At 38.0% G+C, this 19,084-nt stretch overlaps 1 protein-coding gene across 1 annotated transcript in view; it reads right to left on the minus strand.

The window, feature by feature from the left end:
* The window catches only part of LOC125323191 (prolyl endopeptidase), a 94,520-nt gene that overhangs the window by 40,854 nt on the left and 34,582 nt on the right, over positions 1-19,084 (minus strand). The window contains exons 8-9 of the mRNA XM_048297929.1: positions 10,356-10,547; positions 995-1,192 (exon numbers count right to left, since the gene is read on the minus strand). Coding sequence (XP_048153886.1) covers positions 995-1,192; positions 10,356-10,547 — 390 coding nt within the window. The remainder of the gene's footprint in view (positions 1-994; positions 1,193-10,355; positions 10,548-19,084) is intronic.

The raw sequence follows: 19,084 nt of genomic DNA on the forward strand, positions 1-19,084 counted from the left end.
TTTAAAAGAGGAACTGAAAACATAACACATCATAGTTCTGTTTATGTAAAGAGTAACATAATAGGAAATTCATCACACTTCTTATCTGCCAAGTTTGAAACCTAATTTTGATAATTTGACGTATTCCTTTCTAGCAAAACCAGCAAACTTATCAAAACTATTATACAGCCATTTTGCAACATAACGTTGCTGTGTTCTAACTGAAACAGAGCAAAAACATAGGTCAGATGCTATAAGAACATTTTTTATCCCCTTACAATACACATCCTTGGAAGAAGATAAAGATCCTGAAGCCTATCTGCTCCTCCATATTTGAATCCTGTCTTGTATTAGGTATTGATTGTTTGGGCCATAAAGAAAGAAGAAGAAAAGAAGAGTGAACAGTAAATACATTTTCTTGTCATATACTAGATTGACAACTGTGTAGAAACTCCCTTCCAATGCAAAATGCTAGATTATTTACTGTTTTGCCACACCTGTATTACGTAATGCTTTGGACAGCTCCAGCTTTGCAGGACTGTACAAAGAAGATTCCTACAGCAATCCAACACTGTAAGGACAGATAGTAAGGATGCTCATATAAGGCTATGCATAAATGGATCATAAAACTGTCAGAGAACAATTTCTGTGACTTCTATTAATGTTCCTTAAACTTGTGAAAAAAATCACATCAAACACATTAACAATTATCTTTTACTGAGTTTTTCACCTTCTATCCTGCTGTATGAAGCAAGAACTGTGAAAATGCTACAATTTTATCTCCAGTACAAGTTAGTCTTGAGTCTTAATGCAGGTGTCTCAAATACTAGTAGGCACATTATTTAGCCTTGATGGATCAAGGACTGATACATTTTGATGTGTACAACCACTGCTAACGTGGGTGGAAGCAGTTTTATCTGCATCTTAGACATACCAAATAACTACTAAACTACAGAAAATGAGGAAGACACTGTTCTCGGGAAAACAAACAATAACTTCAGACAAAAAATCTTACCTGGAGATAAAAAGGAAGTAAACTGGTAGAATATTTCAGTGTCCTTCTTTTGGCCACTATATCCCACAATACTGCCAACCTCTAGGGGAAAAGTCTTGAGATGTGCGCCAGTGGCTAGGTCATGAAGCTGCAGGACATTCTTCACGTCATGCAGGTAGCACAAAACCAGGAGATTGGACCTCACACAAGCAACCCATTCTGCACAGAATGGAAAACAAAAACAAAGCCACAGAAAATACAATTAAAAAATGTAAGAAAGAAAGCAATCAGATAAACTCTGATCCTAAAATTCTTTAGCATACCTAAATGCATGCAGCAAAATCTCTGACACGCACTGCCTTTAACTCTTAAATCTTTGTAAATGAACCCAAAATAAAGTCTGGCATTCTCTGGAAATGCATTAACCATGCTGCTTAAAGTTAATTTATGCAGACACAGGAATAAAGAATTGCTTAATCAATATGCTTATGCATTTGGGATATTTATAGATCAAAACTGCTCTTAAATATCACATATTTCAATGCATAACCCAAGCAAAACATTTATCTTTGCCTGCAATACTTACGGAAAGTCATGAAAATCAAAGCACTCATTATGATTTATACAAACTAAACTCATAAGGAAAGAAGACGTGATCCCATATTGCACATTGAGGTGTAGAACCTAGACGTTACTATTAGTCTTGGTTCTATTGCTTAAGTAATCAGGAGACTATTCTTCTAAGCAAGCCCTACTGGGTCTAAGAAAAGGGCTCTTCTGGGGTGAGACTCTCATCATGCCATTAAAAACCCCCCACGTACTTTTTCAAGATGCTAATGTTGTTAAACAGCATTCTTGAGACTGGAAGGTAATAGGAGCAGGATGCAGCCCAGTGAACTCAATCCAGCAAAAGGACCCAGGAACAAATCACCCTCCAGAGGTTCATTGCCTTTATGCCTCTCCTGGCAGTCCTAGTCCTAGTCCCACCTTGTCTGTGCAGCTATGCAGGAATGAGAGCTTCTGCTCCACAGAACTTTTCCCATCCTGAGTTTGTTCCTTGGAATAATTACTAGAAATATATGAATCTTTTTTTCATGGCATGCTAATTTTTCAGCTGGACTTTAGAATATTAAAACCAATTAAAATAAAATACCTGGGCTGGCAATTTCTAAAAATCTCAGTGGTTCTACCAACTATCTCATTTCAATCTCCATCTCTATAGCCTGTAAAGTGTAGAAACTCTTTGGAGCTCCAGTTCACCCATGAGATATAATGCAACATACTGTCTCCTGTGCCATTGGCTTTAGATCTCTAGTGACAAGTCTATTTATTTACTCCTACAGACAGGAGAAAGGTTGAAACGCCTTAATCTTGCTCAGTATTTGTGTCATTTAAGAAATTAATTTGCAACAAAAGTATTTTGACTTCTCTTTAATTCACAAATTGGATACAAGCAAGACAAAATACAAGCAAAGTGAAAAATTAAAGAAAGTATCCTGAAGGAGGTAATGTGGAACATTTTTATTTGTCTGTAAGACTAGGTGAGGAGGTAATTCTTATCCTCTTCCAAATACATATGCACAACTTCTTCTCTGACAAGTCAAACTGGATATCTAAATCATGGGCAAGGTACCAGTGTGGGACAATGGCTTTTTTTTATCTGCTGGAAGCAAAGAATGAGGAGATGCAACCAAATGAGCAAGAAAACTGAGGAAGGACTGACAGGGGGGCACACGGTAATGCCAAAGCAGCACTGTCAGATGGAGAGTTTAATGTGACAACACCGGAGGAAAAAATATTAGAACATAAGCATGTAAAAACTGACAGAATTTCAGTTTTATGATACTTTATGTTATTCACATCTTAACAGCTCTTTCCAGTTTCCTCAAAGTCCTATAAAACCAAATAATTTGAATTCACAGAGCTGTAAAGAAGACAGTCTTACAAATGCATCTTTGCATATTCAGGTTCCAGAATAAAAGTTCTGAGTTGTATCATGTGCCCCTTCCATTAAGGTAAGAAGTTTTTTCTGAGTTGAAGGTCAAAACCCATTATTCTGAAAGCATACCATATGCTTTCATACTATATGCTTTCAGGTCTGTCATGACCCCCTAGAGCTCAAAGACCTTAAAATAATTTTAGCTTGTTTCTGAAGGACCAGTGAAATGTAATACTTGTCTTTCCAGACACATGAAGTCACGTTTCATAAACACCTAAATAAAGCTTTACTACTCCCCTCTTCCCAAACACCATCACATTTTCATATGGTTCATATTTTTTTATCCTCAAACTTTCTAACTCCCTCATGAGCTTCTAGTCTAAATTTGGGAATTTTCTAACCAAAGCCCCAGAGGACACTAACTGAAATTTCAGCCATGATCTGAAATAATAAGATAGAGCATAACATAACGTTGTTTATAAATTAGTAATTGATGTGTAATTTTAGCTCTAGGGTGGCTAAAATTTCTTAAGTGAGTCTGGAGAACATAATAAACTTTGTAAGTTAATAGTTCTATTCAATTATGTATTTTGAAAGACAAAATCATTCTTGACTGTATAAACAAGGAGAGCATGTAGTAATTTAAAATATTTTTTACACTGTCACTGCACAAATTTGCCAACATTTTAAAGTGGTTTATTAACACAAAATATGAATTAAAAAGTTAGCATCCCAGCAGTAACACACCTTTTTTGCATGCAGAATTAATGGCTCTGCAATGAGTATAAGATCCCATGAACTCCACTGGTATTCTCAGCAACATCTATAATTAAAATGTCCAGTTTTACTCCAAAATTTCTTGAAAAAAGTTTCACAAAATGGATTATAAACACTCTCAGATCAACTTCAAATGTATATATATAGCTTTACCTCAACAAAAAAAAATAAGGAATTTTTATTTTAAAATTGTATTGTGGTGATGCTTTATTTCCTCACTAATAATTTGATTAAGCAGTTCAGTTTAATGGATTTTTTCATTAAGAGCTGAAGTACATTATTACTTTGACTTATTATTATTCATATATTTATGAAGAGATATTACTCTTTTTATTAAAAAGGTTCAATTGCCCAGGAGTAAGGCTGCTGTCTTATGTGGGGATTCCTGCTACTAAGGAACTTGCCTAGGAAGGAGCAATACTAACTCTCCATCACCTCTTCAGTTTACAAATTAGATGCTCTCAGCAAGGTGAAAATAACAGATGAGAAGACAATGCAAAATGTTTTTAAAACATTCCATGAGATTTAGGAACATAGCTTCTGTGTACAGTACCTGTATTATAACTGGTTTTGATGCATTGCTAACTGCCTCCAAAACTTACAGTAATGGAAGCTACAAAGAAATATAAAAATCAAAATAAGAGGAAAACACTGAAGCAGACTTGAAAGACCAGAAGAAAAAGAAGACACTAAGAACCAACGCTTATATACACAGCAAGCTAAAACAATGCTGAATTATTAACAAGAGCTAGTTTTTGACTGCAAGCTTTAAGCTGAGCCTCTGCTATTCCCATGCTCAGCACTGACAACCACAGATACTGTCGGGTGTGTTGCATTAGCAGTCAACCTTTTGGTTTTGCTTGTGCAGTACAGGATGCATCCTGCATGCCTCTATTTCATAGAAACTTTTAAGACTGTATGCTTTCAAATCTCCTGTCTAAGCCTGACATCACTGCTGTAGGCACCCTTTATAGACAATGGGGAGAAATAAACCATTGAACCATTTATTTTGGATACTCTGTTCTGGGATACTGTGAATTACTTGCTGAGCAGTGTCACTCACACAAGTGGTGTTTTTTAAAAAGCTAACTATCCAAAACCTCTCCAGTGTTGACACTGAACCGTGCCGTAAATCAAGTCCCTCCAGTAAAAGTCCTTGCAAGGTGTTTCAAAGATAAACTGAGACTTTTCCTTGAGTTTCAATGCCTCCAAATAGTTGCTTATTAAGTCTCATCAGAGGAACAGAGCCATTAGCGTGACCCAGGTACAGCATAGAGCACAGAAAAGCAGGAGTGAAGCCTCTCTGTCAAGATTTACACAGCCTTTTAAAGATATTTTAACCAATAGTTACTAAAAAAGTACATTATTTTCACTTTCCTACCAATTATTCAGTAACATGACTAGGAACTGCGGAATTTTCTATCCAATCATTCCAAACTACTTTTACTGTAGAACATGGAGTAGTAGAAGGAGAAGAAGGTTTAGAGAACAACAACAATCCTCCATTTTGGTATTTTTTACTCTTACCTATTTACTACAAAGGGAAGCCCAAAACCTCTAAATTTTTCACCCTGTGACAATCTTACATAGTAGTCTATCACCTAATTCACACCACTGTATTTTCTAGTTCTTGTCTGACCGTTGGTAATTTTTTCCAAGGTTGGAGGCTAAAACAGTGTTGTTCCGGGGGGTAAGAATCCTTAAAAACAGGCGGAGAAATATTCTCGGCACTCTGGGTTCCTACAAGTGTATAGGTCAGTTTATTTTCAGTTAATACCAACAAACAGAGCAGTTACTCTCCTGGTTACACCTAAATTTGTCGACCTACCTACTTCCAACATCCATCAGGCACAGGATTTATATTCCTATACAATAAACACAAAGAGGTTGCCTTCTCCAACCTGAGCATCTTGCTTCAGGCATCAGAGAGAGACAAACACACTTGGAGGCAGTCCTAAGTAATGAAAGCAGGTGTGAAGAATTATCCTTGGTACTGGCCAGTTCTCTCTGAATATTACAGTGACCACTTGGATGACTACAATAGGTTACACACAATTCTTCAATAGCTAAATTTGGGCTAGAGGACATACACTTCTTAACAAAGCCTAGAAAACTGAGCTCAACCATGTCTAGAACTTTTAGTTCAATCTTTCAGAAATTCATATACTGCTACTTTCCAAAAACTTTTTTTTTTATCTTGACAGCTGTCATTAGTCACAAAGCCATTAACTTGGCACCTGCAATGTTGCTATGAACAAATTTTTGAAATAGTTTCAGGAGAAAAAAGGGTTGAATCCTCACACTGAATATCTGTGCCACTAACCTTAATGACTTAAAACAGTTTTGACCTTTCCCTTCTGCAACAGTAGCTACAGCATGTTAAGTGTCCAAATGTACAAACATGCTTTGACAGATGCAGGCTGAAATGCTGATGGAGAACACACCACACTAGAAGAGCCAGACAGCACAGAGCTTCAGCAAGAATTGCTGAGTTACTTGCTGTACACTGTGCTTATGCATCCACTCAAAGCATGTCTTGTTGAGTGAGAATAATTAATGTATTTCAATGGACTGTCAAAGCTGTAGCTGCAAGACAGACCTGGAAGGTCATGGTGGTTTTTTTGGGCATCACAGACAGAGACCATAAACTTCACCGTCTCTGCACATTAACAGGTACCAATGCTGATCTCAACTAAAATGACCGGTAACCACCACTCAAGTCTACTTTTGAGTAGACTTGCAAGTAAAGCATGAGCAATTTACAGAATAAAACGTGAATAATTTACATGTAAGTAAATGTTGTCAAGCCCTCACAATATAAAGCATGTGTCTTCTCACTGAGACCCCATCCTCAGTGGCAGCCTGCCATGTTAAAGTTAATGGGAAAGCTTCAACCAATTTCAACAAATCAAGGATTTGACACTCCTTTCAGACTTTAAGCATTTATGAATTAGTTAGCAGGTTAAAGGTATAAAGAAAAATACTATTTTTCACTTGGGAGTGGCACATTGTAGCTGCGGGAACAGAAACATTTTACATGCACTGAGTTTAGGTGTGCAGGTGTGTACAAGGTACAGGGAGCACTGCTAGCTTTGCCTGTGCTTGTTAAATGGCCAACTGAGATTCAAGGAACTGTTCAAGATCCCTCTCCACATCTACAACACATTCAGGAATACGTCTTATTTCTCAACCCTCCTTGCTCAGGAGATCTGCTTTTCATTGTCACAAGGAAAGGGCTGGATACTAACTGCTGCTCTCCACTCACCCCACTCTACCAGTATTGAGCACTTTGGGTGCACTGGGGGTTCTCACAGTTCTTAAAAGGAATAATTTAAGCTTCTAAACCCAGCAGGTTTATCCTGTGCCTTAGAACTAGGGTTGCAGTGTCTGTTATGGTCAGTCTGCATTTATGGTTTCATAGCTGCTCTTCAATTCAGCATGCTTCTTGCAGCTATGTGGTCACTTAAAGCACAAGTTCAATGTCAGATGTGAATCTCTCCTGTGGTTTTATTTCAGACTCCCTGAAAATTAAAACTAACACTTTATAAACAAACTCCAAAGGGAAGGAAATGAGTCTCATCACACTACAATATGCTCTGAGGCACCCTCTTCAATTTCATTTTAAAATAGCTGTCATTTATTGCTTCCCCTCAGCTCACAGAGTAGAGATCTAAATTTACCTCATCTCTGTGTGAAATCCCTGCTGACAGTTGTAAAATGAAGTGTGTGTACAACCTCACTGCAGGAATATGCTTGATTTTTCCCTTTATTTCCCAATTATCTCATTTATAAACAGTTATTGAAAAAGAAAGGGTCAAAGCCAACAGAAAAGTCTATCTTAAAGAATATGTTGAGGAAACCAAATGACATTCACACCATCACGAAGGCAGGTGTGTTTATTTCTTGGTTAGACTGTATTAGCTGTAGCGTCTTTCTAAGAATACAATGATACTTTGTGGAACATCTCTTTATGCCAGTGATGGACACTGGCAGATATTCTTAATTATCAATCCTGAATTTATTACTTGTAAATAAACCTATTTCTGTAACTACAGCTTTTATGAAATTGAATCTAAGTTAAGACACAGAAATGAACAGACTATGGCTTCCAGGCAGGTCACTCAGAGCAGGATCCACATATCCCAATAAAACACGTTTGTGACATAGGGTATCACTAACTATAATGCTTATAAAGAAATACTAATACAGCTAAACTACATCACTCCCACACATAAGTAAAATTGGACAAGCAGCAATACCCATTTACTCTCTGAATTATTAATGTCTTAGCTTTTGCAGAAGGAGCTTCATTACATTGTCATCTCTTTATCACACAAATCAAATTCACTTGACTGCAACGTTTTCAAGAATGAATTATTAACAGTCATTTCTATAATTACATCTTCCTTAACAAAGCTTGGAATGACTAAAAAAGCCTGACATGGAGACTGGCTTGCTTGCTGGCTACATCAAGTGATGGAGTGAGGCTTTTTATTTATTCAGGACTGCAACTTCCTGAACATGATAAAACTCCCTTATCTTGGTGCTAAGGACACAACACTAATCTGCAAGTGTCTGTCACAAAGAAGCAACTGAACAATTTAAATTTACTTTACTGTAAGATCTACTATAGATTTATTAAGTTCTACTTAAAACTCATCTTCTTAGGGAGACTCTTTCATTTGTTAGTTTAATCCAATTTCTTTACATACTGTTCCAAAAAAGCTAGAGAGAGAAGTAGACATATGACTGCCTATTCTGGCTTCACATTCAAATACAGTAAAAGATTAATGACACACAACATATTCCTGGAAGTCACCCTGATGGTTTGATACGACAGATTATGTTTGCTTTCAAGTGTTTAAGAGCTGAATGCCTGTTGGGTTTACAGTCTAAAGGCCAGTGTCCTCAGCAAACCCGTTCATCTGAGCTTTCAGGTTTTTAAGCGCAGTTCTTGTTAAGTCTGTACAGTAAAGGCTGTCATGTATAAGTCATTAAATGAATGTTTTCATGCATGCATGAATTTTTTTTGTTTGTGCATGAACATGAACTCATCATGACTTTGCCCTTAGCATGAAAGCAAAATGGAGTAGAGCTAAATACCACAGTGTAGTGAAGAGCAGATCTGGCATTTATCTTACTGGGAAGGAATAGATAGTCAGCGCTACAGAGCCACTGGTCAAAGCTCCTTTGGCTGCCTAGACCACTTTTCAGGTAAATCCACACATGGTAACCACATTTCATGTCAGTCACACCTTTCTGTCCCATTCTGTTTAGACACTCACCACGTCCAAGTCAATCCTTCAATTTGGTCCCACTTTATAAACTGCTGCTCCTCATAACTTAGGCATAGCTTAACAGACTGTCAGTGAATTTGCACATGACCAAAATTAAGACTTGAAAGCAATTTTTCACTTACATCTATTATTAATTCTCTGCTTAGGACTTGAAACATACTTCATTTAAGATGCAGGTTGTTCCTGATTCAAATAGTTCACAATCTTAAAAAAAGAATTGTGCCTCACCAAGGTCTAATTTGCTATATTTCCATTTGCTAAAATTGTCTCAATATTCTAGACCCCAGTCATTTGCAACATCACTACAATTCTGGATATGTTCAGAATCAACATTTATGTCACACTGGTACATCTAGGTTGTGGCAGAAATCACACAGGACACATTGTGAACTGCAGACAGAAATTAAGACTTTTGTTTGTAAGTGACAAAAGCCTTAAGATGGCTTTGAAATAGTAGTAAAATAGGTTTGTCTTAGTGAGGAAAGACATAAGTTACTGTATATGCACATACCACATCATATACACAAAGAGAGCTCTACTTATTCTACAAAGCAGCTCTTGACTGGAAAAGTAGCACACATGAAGGAATTTGCATAAAAATTTATTAATAAAAAATTCAAAATATTTTTGAGTAACTAATTATACCAGTCAGATAAATCATAATTGTATCTTGTACTGTATGGAGAGCAAACTACATAAATGTACACTGAGCATCTGGGAAAAACAGCTCAGAGGAGGTTTTTCTGTATTATCTGAAACTAATTCTAAGCTTTCATAGAACCTTCTGCAAAATGATGGGATTAAAAAATATACCTTTATTTTAATTATATCAAAACCAAAGATTTATGTTTTGAGCTCGCTTTTCTATTTTAACAATTCCATGCTCTTCAACTTTCCTGAGGCTTTTTTTTTCAAGTATTGTTTACTCCTCTTATTCCAGGAACAAAAGAAAATCCCGTCCCAGATTCTCACCAATTCTGCTCAAAGCATGCTGCAGTACAGCCAGATTTGCTCTTTCCCTTCTTTCTGCTTACAAAGTCCCTCTTGTTGTAATCCCTGGCTGTCTAGTAAATATTTATTACACTGACATGAAGCAGGAAAATACTTTCCCTCATTTCCTACAAACACAGAATTAAAACAAGGACAGATGAAGCAACTTCAGTAGGGCCACACAGGATGTTGGAGAGAGAGAGAAAGAGATATTCTGAATCATTTGGATCTCAGCAAGTCTTTTAATTGCAAATCCTAAACAAAGTTTAAACACAGGAAAAAAGCAAGGAGGTCTGTAAAAGATCATTCAACAGACTAATAACTGAATTAATTTGGAAAAAGCAGAACAGAAGGTCTTTAACTTGACATGAATTCTTACCTAGAACATCTTTTTCATGTTCAGGGACGAGAACTTTCCATTTGGATTCCTCTGGATCACTGAAGTCAATGTTGATTAACCGATAATTTGGAGAATGGCGGTTTGTCTTGAAAGTGAACACTGTTCCTTCATTGGTGACATACTCATACTCGGCCTCAAAGTTATCTATCAGCTTCACCCATTGAAGAATTCCTGCAAGATCAGACATAGAATGTCAATTCTTCCTCTCCTCAAACAAAACCTTTCAACACCTGAGGGCAAGGCCTTCCTGACAATTGCTGTAGGCGCTTTCTCAAACAATGGCAGTGACCAGAAGTAGTACAGCTATGGAAAAGCCAAAATGCATACCAAGTGGAAAAATGCCAGTTCACAGACATGTTAACATGACTGGTTTTGAGGAATTTTTAGCAAAATACACGCAACATACTTTCAGAATTCTGGCTAGTATTTCACCAGCTTTCCTAAGGAGCTGCTGGAGAGCTCAAATGTTTGCCACAGAAATGCTTCTACCACAGTGGCTGCTGAGAAGCCAATGCCATCGAGCACATCAGGTTCTCATCAAGGGAGTTCACAAGTGCCCCATCCTACAGACTTTGAATGAAGGGCTGCAGCTGAGTTGAAAGACTGCACTAAGCTTTCAAGCTCAATTTTATTTTTAACAGCTTTTCTGAAATTATTATTTAATTATAAAGAAATGTTTGGGGATTTTAGTTCCTGCAAAAAATTTTACTTTGAATGGAAAGTTTTCCATTCTTCTTAAAAGCCCAGAACTTCTCCAGAAGAGAAATGATGCTATTGGAATGAGTACAATAAACTTCAACATAAGGAATTTCCCTTTCAACTCAGAAACAACATTCCTGAAATGCTGTTCTGCAGAAGCTTGTCACCACCAAAGGACTACTACAGTTAGCTAAAACATCTGGGTTTGAGAAGAATGAAATTGCTTTTTCCCTATCAAACTCCTAGAGTATCACAGTAAAAGAAGAGGACTTTTCTCAAACATGAATTACCTCAGTTTCAGACGGTGGTACAGAGTGGGTAGTACTGACTCAACCTGGAAATGGGATTTTAAGACTCCACTGCTTTTTATTCACATTTTCCTGTTTTTCAATAGGTTGAGAGGTTAGTAGAAAGAAAAAGCATCAAGGCTAGATAAGGTATACAATATACTTGTTATATCTACAACCCAACCTATCATCCAAACTTACTATTTTAAGTATCATACTTTAGCTGTGCTGAAAAATCAGAATCCATATTGATATGTGAAACTAAAGCTCTTGTATCTTAAAATAACATTTAGTGTACTGTCTGCCCTTTTCCTAAAGCTACAGGTTGGGTCTTTGCTTTTAAGTATAAAGAAATAATCTGTTCATAAATCTGTTTGTGAAACTCTATAATGCAATGTTTGCATCAATATAAAAGCATTTCAGCTTATTTTATAGTATTAAAAGCTGAGCAGAATAATGCAAGTAGATCATAGCTGAGCTGTAATTACTGTAAATTAAAAAAAAAGAAAAGAATAATTGAGGAAGCAATAAGATGACTAAGGTCATTTAAAACCCATTAGATGTAATAACAGAGTATAGTTCAGCCTGATACATTCATAAAGTTTGTATTTCTTAATTGCCATTTTGGTTTAAGGAAAACTTCCCTGTCTCTTCATGCAAAGTGATAGATAAGCCAATTAAATTCTACTTTGCATACTGTTGTAATACAAACTTTCCAGATAATCCAGTCAACTTAGTATCCTGAGTGAATACATTGCCCAAATTTTGATTTTTGCTGAGATCCAAAGTTTTGCTCTTCTCAAGAGATTTCATGGTGAAGAAAAATCCTGCTAAGTCATTTCAGCTGCTGTGAGTTCTACAAAGAAAACCTGCTTTGATGCCCAGTAAAAGCAAATCCAGCCTACAGTGAACCCTGATAAACACCAGTGAAACCATTTCAAGATCCCAAGTCACATGCACAGGCATTTCAGTAAATAAAAACTTTAACTGCAGAGTAACACCATAACAATACTGGTATCTGACAGAATGAAACCATTAAACTGAAGAGCAAGATTTCATAAAAAGAAATTGCCAGACTGTTGAAAACCCCCACTTTTTTAATGGCAAATGTGCACAATAGTTGTAGTCTCCATGAGTGCAACAGAACTTGGATTCCATGAAGAAAAAGGACAATAATGTGACATTAGGGATTTGTATCGCTTCCTTGCAACTCGTTCATCCACTCCCAAATGAACAGCTAGTAAAAAAGTGAGAAGGTTGATGTTCTACAGGGGTACACTTACTTGTTAGTATACAAAAACAAGAGCATCCATCTTACTAAAGTGGCTTTTATGTAGTCCTTAGAAGACAAATACTGCAGATGAAATACTTCTAAACCACTGTCTAACTGAAGTGGTTAAATACGCCAACATCTAATCCAGGATCAGAGGCGGTAACGAGGCAACTACAAGCAGCCCTTACATCAGACACATTATTACTGCACAGGGTATGTGCTGTAGTTTCTCCAGGGAGAGGAGGAAACCCTTTGCCATGACACAGATACCAGACATAAGAGGATGCTTCTTTATGGCTGGTTGCAGGTGACCTAGTTGTGGCTGTGACTTAAAGGATGTTCTAGCATTGCCTCAGATCCTCCTGCTTAGGTTTCTCTTTTGGGCTAGGAAAAACAACCTGGTGACAAACACAGGAAGTTCACTGGGCACTAATATGGCTGAAAAGTGATGGGGACAGACACCATTTCTCCCCAGGTCATGCCAGTGGCAACACAAGGAAGGGACAGGCCCACAGAGCTCACTAGCATGGCACTGCCCCCCTGTCAAGCACTCTGGCCTTGCTTCTCAGTAACAAAAAGAACAGTAAGTCTGTAAGTTATGACTTCAAAAAGTACTTGAAAAACAAGGTGAAGCATGGACATTCAGTCCATTCTTCATAAAAAGACAGGAGGAGAGGGAGGAGTTGAAGAACTGGATCTTGATAAGACACAGGTTTCACCAGCAGCCCTCTGAGAACATGTGTCTTTGAGGAGAGTCACTGAGAAGTGGCATTTGTAGTCTAAGGCTACTCTTAACACCTGTACCACTGAAGACTTCAGTTTAATCCACATAAGCATACAATGAGACAGATTTATTACATATAGGAAAAGCATGACAGTTTCCTGTATACTGCTGCTATACCCTAATCCTCTCCCCTGCCAGTCCTCCTATTAAAATACATTGCTGAAAAGATACAGATGGTTTTGCCTATATCCTTTGTACCAGTCAGTTATTCATCATCACATAACTGTATTACAATAGGAACTGCAGGTAGAATTCAGTGGACAGTAAAGCCATGCCACACAACAGAAAATCACAATCCTACAGAGCTAGGCTTCTGCAAAGGACAAAACAACATTCAGTGTACAGACAGAATTTTTAAACAAAGTTTTTGGATCCATAGAAGATCAAAAGAGAAACTGTATCAGTAAGCATGACAGAATAAGCCCTCAATCATGTACTGGCCTCTGAACATAGTAAAACATTCTCTGGTCTGCTGAGAGCTCTGTTTGATGAAGCAGGTCTGTAACTGAATGATGACAACTACAGGAGAAGGAAAAGCTAATCTGAACAAATTGATAACAGCATAAATTACCACAAGGTCTTGTTACCAACGCCCTTAGACAGAAAAGACAGAGTTGCTGAGAGTCACTGTTAATCACTTCACAAAATGTTCTCAATACTTCCGTATTTCATGTTTCATGGAAAGGCCAAACAATCAATTCATGGCAAATAACCTCTTGTCTGTGCCTGCTGGAGCGACAGGGTTTAATGGTAGGGTTATCTGACGCTGTGAAAAAAAGTTTTCAAAAGGCAAACACTTGCATTTGGCTTTTTTCATGTGCTCTAGCAATCAAAATTATCAGATGAAGATGTAAATGTTCATCTCCATAAATTCCATTCTGTCTTGACATTTTTTCTAGACAGTTTTTCTAGAAATGGGACAGTGCTGAGAAAGCTCAGGAAATGAACCAGGAAGTTTGGCTCATAACAATAGGACAGGTTTTCTAACCCAAAGAATGATGCCACATTTTACTATGGTACACACATTAAGTAAATAAACTTCTACTCAAGGAAAGATCATGATTTTTTAACTCCTAGATTTTCATAGAATTACAGAAAATTTGGGTTGGAAAGGATCTTAAAAGCCATTTAGTTCCAACTACCTTGCCATGGATAGGGTCACCTTCCACTAGACCAGGTGCTCAAAGCCCTGTCCAACCTGGATTTGAACACCTCCAGGGATGGGGCAGCCACAAACTCTCTGACAACTGTTGTTTCACAGTACTAATCCACACTAGGTTTAATGTTCAGTAGAAGACAGATAATCTCATGGTACACAGCATAGATCAGATTGGAACAGACTTGTTTCAGGGCCCGTGTGACACATTCATAACATATTCTGGGAACTGAACAGTAGAGTCCTTCACTCAGACATCTACTTCCACATCAGAATCTAATTTCTTTTTGAATCATGCAATACTCAGCTTGCTCTCAAGCTCTTGTTCTGAGCCAGGCAGCTAGTGAAAAGAACTCAGGGCTTTTTTCCTCTTTTTTCTTTAAAGCCACAAATATTTAATTGTCTCACTCCGGTCTCCAAAGGCAAGAGAGATTTCCAAACAATTTGGACTCTCTTTAAAAGCAAGATCTCTCTATGTCTTGGGACCTGACTTCACTTATAAACATCTGAGAGAGGGAATACTTGAAAGGTGATATTAGGATGTTCCTGAAAGGAATGAAACTTTTGTGTTTGTATTGAGAGGGTACCACTCATTTTGCAGATGATGGATGACAGCTACTCAATGATCATGGAAAGTTAATGTATTTGCCATCTAAAATATAAATAAATGGAAGGAAGCAATATTCATTCCTTTGAGTTAAAAAGTTCAGACATGTCAAGATATAATCAAAGATTAATTCAGAAGAAAGAAATCAAGCACTTTTATGAGCAGACATTTCTCAATCAGTTTCAAGGCTCCAGTTTTACTTCCACTGGGATAATCACTCAAAAGGCAGAAGAAGAGAATAAATATGATTAATTTTGAAGGAGTTATGCCCTCAGACAGCAGAACATAGCAACAGAAAAGCAGGCATCAAAGGTAATCTCTCTCCCCCACACTACACTTTCTCTAAAATAAACGAATAAAAGCACGAATACCTCATCTAAAAAATAACTTCATTATGAATACTATTTACCCTGGGGGTGTTCAAAGCCAAGTTGAATAAGGCCTTGAGTGTAGCCTGGTCTAATGGGAGGTGCCCCTGCCCATGGCAGGTAGGGTTGGGACTGGATGATCTTTAAGGTCCATTCCAACCCCTCAACAGTCTATGATTTTGTGATTTATATATGTAATGTCCAGTCAAACAGTAACAGCATGAAGATGTCCTTGCTCAAATTAACAGCAAGCTATTTAATTTCATAGAATAGTTTGTGTTTGAAAGGATCTTTAAAGGCCTTCTATGCCAACCCCCTTGCAATGAGCAGAGACATCTTCAACTAGATCCAGTTGCTCAAAGCGCCATCCCACCTGAATTTAAACGTTTTCAGGAATGGGGCATCCATCACCTCTCTGGGCAACCTGTTCAAACGTTTTAACACACTCATTGTAAAAATCTTCTTCCTTATATCTAATCTAAAGCTACCCTTTTCTTGGTTTAAAACCATTACCACTTTTTGTATGGCAACAGGCCCTGCTAAAAAGTTTGTCCCCATCTTTCTTACAGACTCCCTTAAAGTTGTGAGGCAGCAGCAAGGTCTCCCTAAAGCCTTCTCTTCTCCACGCTGAACAACCACAGCTCTTTCAGCCTTTCCTCATAGGAGAGGTGCTCCAGGCTTCTGATCTTCATCATGGCTCTCCTCTGGACCCACTCCACCAGATCAATGTCCTCACTGTGCTGAGGATCCCAGAGCTGGATGCAGTGTTTCAGGTGGGGTCTCATGAGAGCATGGCAGAGGCACAGAATCCCCTCCTGCACCCTGCTAGCCACGCTGCTTTGGATGCAGCCTACAATTGGCTATCTGGGCTGTGAGTACACATTGTCGGGTCCTGTCCAGCTTGTCATCCACCAACACCAAGTCCTTCTCAGCCCCAGCAGGGCTGCTCTCAATCCCTTCATCCTGCAGCTTGCATTGATAAAGGGGGTTACTCCAACACAGGTGCAGCACCTTGCACTTGACCCTAAGGAACTTCATGAGGTTCCCAAGGGTCCATTCCTTCAGCTTCTCCAGGTCCATCTATATGGTATCCCATCCTTCAGGTGTGAAGCATCACTTGGCTTGATGATGTCTGCAGACTTGCTGAAGGTGCACTCAATCCCACTGTCTATATAGCATCTCTTCCAGTACGGGACCCCCGAGTTCATATGGCCCCATCAGACCATAGACACTTGTCACCAGTGTCCATTGGGACACTGGGCTGTTGACCACTACCCTCTGGATGCGATCACCCATCCAATTCCTTATCCACCCAACAAGTCCACCCACCAAATTCGTATCTCTCCAATTTAGAGAGAAGAAAATTGTAGGGGATCACAAACGCCTTACAGAAATCCAAACAGATGACACTCTGTAGTGCTTTTTTTGTTGCTAATATTATTTATTTTTATTGCTAATAATTTGCCTCAAAAAACCCCATATAAAATATGTATTTTTACTTATATTTATGTATACATACAATTAAAAAATACAGTGACAAAACTCTGAAACTGACATTTAAGGGATATGAAACATTTTTATTAAACACTCTATTGTTGATCCTTCCACATATTTTTCAAGACAACTAATTTTTTTCTCCCCATTTGTTAGGATACAGTAGGCTTGTTTTGATATTCATTTCTGAAACTTTTTTTTAAAGTTACTTCTATCACAGAAAAGTTTTTCAGAAGATGGAAGAGTATTCTCCCTCCCACCACATTCCACTTTATAGCTGATGTCTGCTGTTGCCTCACCATCTCTTGTTCATTTTCATTACAAAGGTTTTGATCCACTTTTTCAGGCTACACAGCACATACTGACTCATCCCTTTGATGTGACTGTATATAGCACTGGTCATTGCTTATTTATTTATTTAGAGAGCCTGATAAATTGCAAGACTAAACTAAAACACAAAAGGTCAAACAATCCTATTTTCAACACTGAAGTGGACAAACATTACCTTTTTCCACCTGCCCTCAAGCCACATACATGCTTTCCTCAGTGTGGGGAAAAAAAAGAACAACCTTCTAAACAAAAAAACAAAAACCTTCTGACAGATAGCCTTGCTCTTACATTCTTTCTTGCAATCTTTCTCTGCCAGTCTGGTACAAAGCAGTTCCAGCTGACAATGACTAAGCAACCAGCATGCTGTGAACTTCTGTGTTTGCTCAATTTTTATCACATCTTTTCAAGCCAGTGGTTCTCAAGTATTTTTCACTAGCTCCTATTCCCCTACATATGTCCTCCCACCACCTCACACTGTTCCCACCAGACACAAACTACCAACCTCCAAGCAGCCCAGTACCCAAGCATAAGAGCCCCTACCAGTGTTCTCTCTCTGGAAAGCCTTGTACCTCCTACTTTAAACAAACCTGTCTCTAGCTTCCCTTTCCAATCCAACAATTCAGGTGTGCTTTCCCATTAGCCAACTCCGTCAGCTTTTTGCATTCCAGAAATCACTGCAGCCTTTCATTAAGGCTATGCTTCTATGTGCCCAGAGGTTATAAGAAGAGCCACCTCTTCTGCTCCCCATGCTGGTTTATATCCTTTCTTTTTTCCCTCTGTTCTCATGCTTCAGGTCCCTCCAGGAAAAGCAAAGTGGGGCTCTGCCCAGAACTCTGAGTCAGTAACTCACAAAACAGTGCTACAGCACTCACAAGAGGATCCTGATTTTTTTATTTCCTAGCTGCTACCACAATACAAAATAAAGAAAAAGGTCAATATTAAGGACAACTTCAACAAGACCAATAGGCAATGTCATGCTGGTTTAAGTTCATAGCCAAGGGTGATTAAATAGCTTTCATTTATTTCTTCTTGCACACCCAACAGACTGGTGCTAAATTCCTTTTCCACTGCACCAAATCACATATTCAAAAGAGTAAACAGTCAAGGCTGACAATCTAATCAAAAAGAGACAATCTCATTTCTCAAGAAGAAGGAAAAAACAAAATTACTACCAGGCACAGAAGCATGAAGAGACATGCTACAAAAAAACCCCCACTGTTTTTGCAGTTTGGTTGGGGTTTTTTTTTGGTTTGGTGTTTGGTTTTTTTTGGTTGGTTGGGTTTTTGTCTGGTTTTTTTTTTGTTTTGTTTTGGGGTTTTTTTGGTAAGGTGTACAAAAAGGTTTGCTAATATATAATAGCTTGATTACTGTGTATCCAGCTGTTTGGCTACTATGAGGCATTTTCAGGTATACTAAGAACAGTTAAGCAAGGTGATTAATGAGAGTTTTCTTGTTTGACTGGTTCAACAAACAAGCAAACCTGAGTGCTGTATGTACTATGGAAGACAAGTTTGATAAAATAGCTACTAAAAATTGTGCCTTACAGTGCTCAGCTACTGGGTAAATACATGTGTTTTTTAAGAAATACTTAGCATTAGATCACTTTTAAATGTTTGTAACAGGAGTCAAGAGTTGAAAAGCCTACTAGCAGCTTAGCAAGATAAGTAGGGAAATCTGGAGTCTTGAATGAGGGATAACCTGGACATGAAC

The sequence above is a fragment of the Corvus hawaiiensis genome, chromosome 3 (assembly GCF_020740725.1).
Source record: "Corvus hawaiiensis isolate bCorHaw1 chromosome 3, bCorHaw1.pri.cur, whole genome shotgun sequence".
In the NCBI taxonomy this organism is placed as follows: Eukaryota; Metazoa; Chordata; class Aves; order Passeriformes; family Corvidae; genus Corvus; species Corvus hawaiiensis.